This window comes from Dipodomys ordii, unplaced genomic scaffold (genome assembly GCF_000151885.1).
Source record: "Dipodomys ordii isolate 6190 unplaced genomic scaffold, Dord_2.0 Scaffold3078, whole genome shotgun sequence".
NCBI classification, from domain to species: domain Eukaryota; kingdom Metazoa; phylum Chordata; class Mammalia; order Rodentia; family Heteromyidae; genus Dipodomys; species Dipodomys ordii.
In genome coordinates this window covers 3,180-4,863 of record NW_012270293.1, presented here as the reverse complement: position 1 = coordinate 4,863, position 1,684 = coordinate 3,180, and the positions used below count along the sequence as shown (strand labels likewise).

Here is a 1,684-nt window from a genome sequence, read left to right as displayed (position 1 = left end):
GCCCCGCGCTGAGCCCCGCGCTGAGCCCCGCGCAGTGCTGCGCTTCTTCCTGGAGTACCAGTGGTTCGTGGACCTGGCGGTGTACGCGGGCGGCGTCTACCTCTTCACCGAGGCCTACTACTACGCGCTGCGCCCCGCGCGCGAGGCCAACATCGCCGTGGTCTGGTGCCTGCTCACCGTGGTCTTCTCCATGTATCCTTTTCCCGGGGTCCACAGCCCGAGGGGGGCCCGGGCCTCGAACCGGTGCGCGTCCGCGTGGGCACCCCGGGCCGAGCGGCCTCCTTAGCTCGGCCCCTCAGCAAGGTGTTCCTGACGCTGACCCGGCTGTACTTCAGCGCCAAGGAGGGCGGTGAGCGCTCCGTGTGTCTGGCCTTCGCCTTCCTCTTCCTCCTTCTGGCCATGCTGGTGCAGGTGGTGCGGGAGGAGACCCTGGAGCTGGGCCTGGAGCCAGGTAGGGGTGGTGCCCAGCAGCGATGACGTGCATCTGCCTGTCCAATCATCCATCCATCCACTCATTCATTCATTCATTTAGCAACTAGGTTAGCACTCTGCCACTTGAGCCACAGCTTCCACTTCCGGTTTTTCTGTGTATGTGGTCCAGAGGAATCGAACCCAGGGCCTCATGCATGCCACTGAGCCACCTTCCCGGCTGAGGACTTTCTGTTGTTCCTTTCTTGCTATGTTGGGGAGTCGAACCCAGAGCATGGAGCATGCTAGGCTGGCACTGTTCATGTTCAGGCCCAGTGTGTCCGGTTTGTCTTCTGTCGCCTGTCCCTTCTGTGTCTCGAGGAAATCTTTGCAGAACTTGGCATCATGAAGCTTTAGCTGGTCTCTGTGTTGACTTTCCCTCTTGCGGACTTTGTGCGTTTTCTTTATATATTCCGGATCCTGGCTTTCCCTTGCACGCTTGGCTCGGCACACGCCTCACCCTAGCCGTGCTCTCCCCAACGTGCTGGATTTCCCTCAGGGAGAAAACCAGCTTGTAAAGGGTTCTGCCCGTGGTCTCTCGCCCCGAGGCTCCGGGCCTGTGGTGAGGCCTCCGAAGCTGCATTCCCACCTGGGGAGCGAGAGGAGCCGGGCAAGTGGCCCCGACCCCTGAGGCTCCCCTCTTCTCCCCAGGCCTGGCCAGCCTGACCCAGAACCTGGAGCCACTTCTGAAGAAGCAGGACTGGGACTGGGCGTGAGTCCCGGGTTTGGAGCTGGGTCGGGCGGGTTCTGCCTGCGGGGCGCCCCTGATCTGCTCTTCTCCCCAGGCTCCCTGTGATCAAACTGACTGTCCGCCTAGCGCTGGCCGGCCTGGGCTCCGTGCTGGGAGCCTTCCTCACCTTCCCCGGCCTGCGGCTGGCCCAGACCCACCGGGATGCACTCACCATGTCCGGGGACCGGCCTGTGCTACAGTTACGCGTGGGGGTGTCTGGGGGGAGCCTGGGCCTGCCCCGGCCATGGGGTCCGAGGTGGGCCGGGAGCCCGGGCCTCACCGCCGGCCCCGCTTCCCCCCCCCCGCCCCGTCTCCAGGTTGCTCCTGCACACCAGCTTCCTGTCTCCCCTGTTCATCCTGTGGCTGTGGACCAAGCCCATTGCACGGGACTTCTTGCACCAGGCGCCGGGCCGGGAAGCGTCCACCTCCCTGTGCGTGCGGGCCTGGCCGGGCTGACCTGGGGTCGGGGCAGGGCTGTGGGGCGGC

At 64.8% G+C, this 1,684-nt stretch overlaps 1 protein-coding gene across 1 annotated transcript; it reads left to right on the top strand.

The window, feature by feature from the left end:
- Positions 1–12: 12 nt before the first annotated feature.
- On the top strand, positions 13–1,654 carry LOC106002092 (transmembrane protein 161A-like). Its single transcript, XM_013037018.1, has 6 exons — positions 13–192; positions 300–451; positions 968–1,030; positions 1,120–1,180; positions 1,254–1,397; positions 1,516–1,654. Exons 2-6 carry the CDS (start codon positions 400–402, stop codon positions 1,652–1,654), a joined length of 459 nt encoding a protein of 152 aa, XP_012892472.1. The 5' UTR covers positions 13–192; positions 300–399.
- The last annotated feature ends 30 nt before the right edge of the window (positions 1,655–1,684 follow it).

Bases quoted from the DNA above. Each gene is read 5' to 3' on its own strand.
- LOC106002092 (XM_013037018.1), top strand. From the start codon at position 400: ATGCTGGTGCAGGTGGTGCGGGAGGAGACCCTGGAGCTGGGCCTGGAG. The intron at 1,031-1,119 runs GTGAGGCCTCCG...TCTTCTCCCCAG, and splicing joins CCCGAGGCTCCGGGCCTGTG to GCCTGGCCAGCCTGACCCAG. The intron at 1,181-1,253 runs GTGAGTCCCGGG...TCTTCTCCCCAG, and splicing joins AAGCAGGACTGGGACTGGGC to GCTCCCTGTGATCAAACTGA.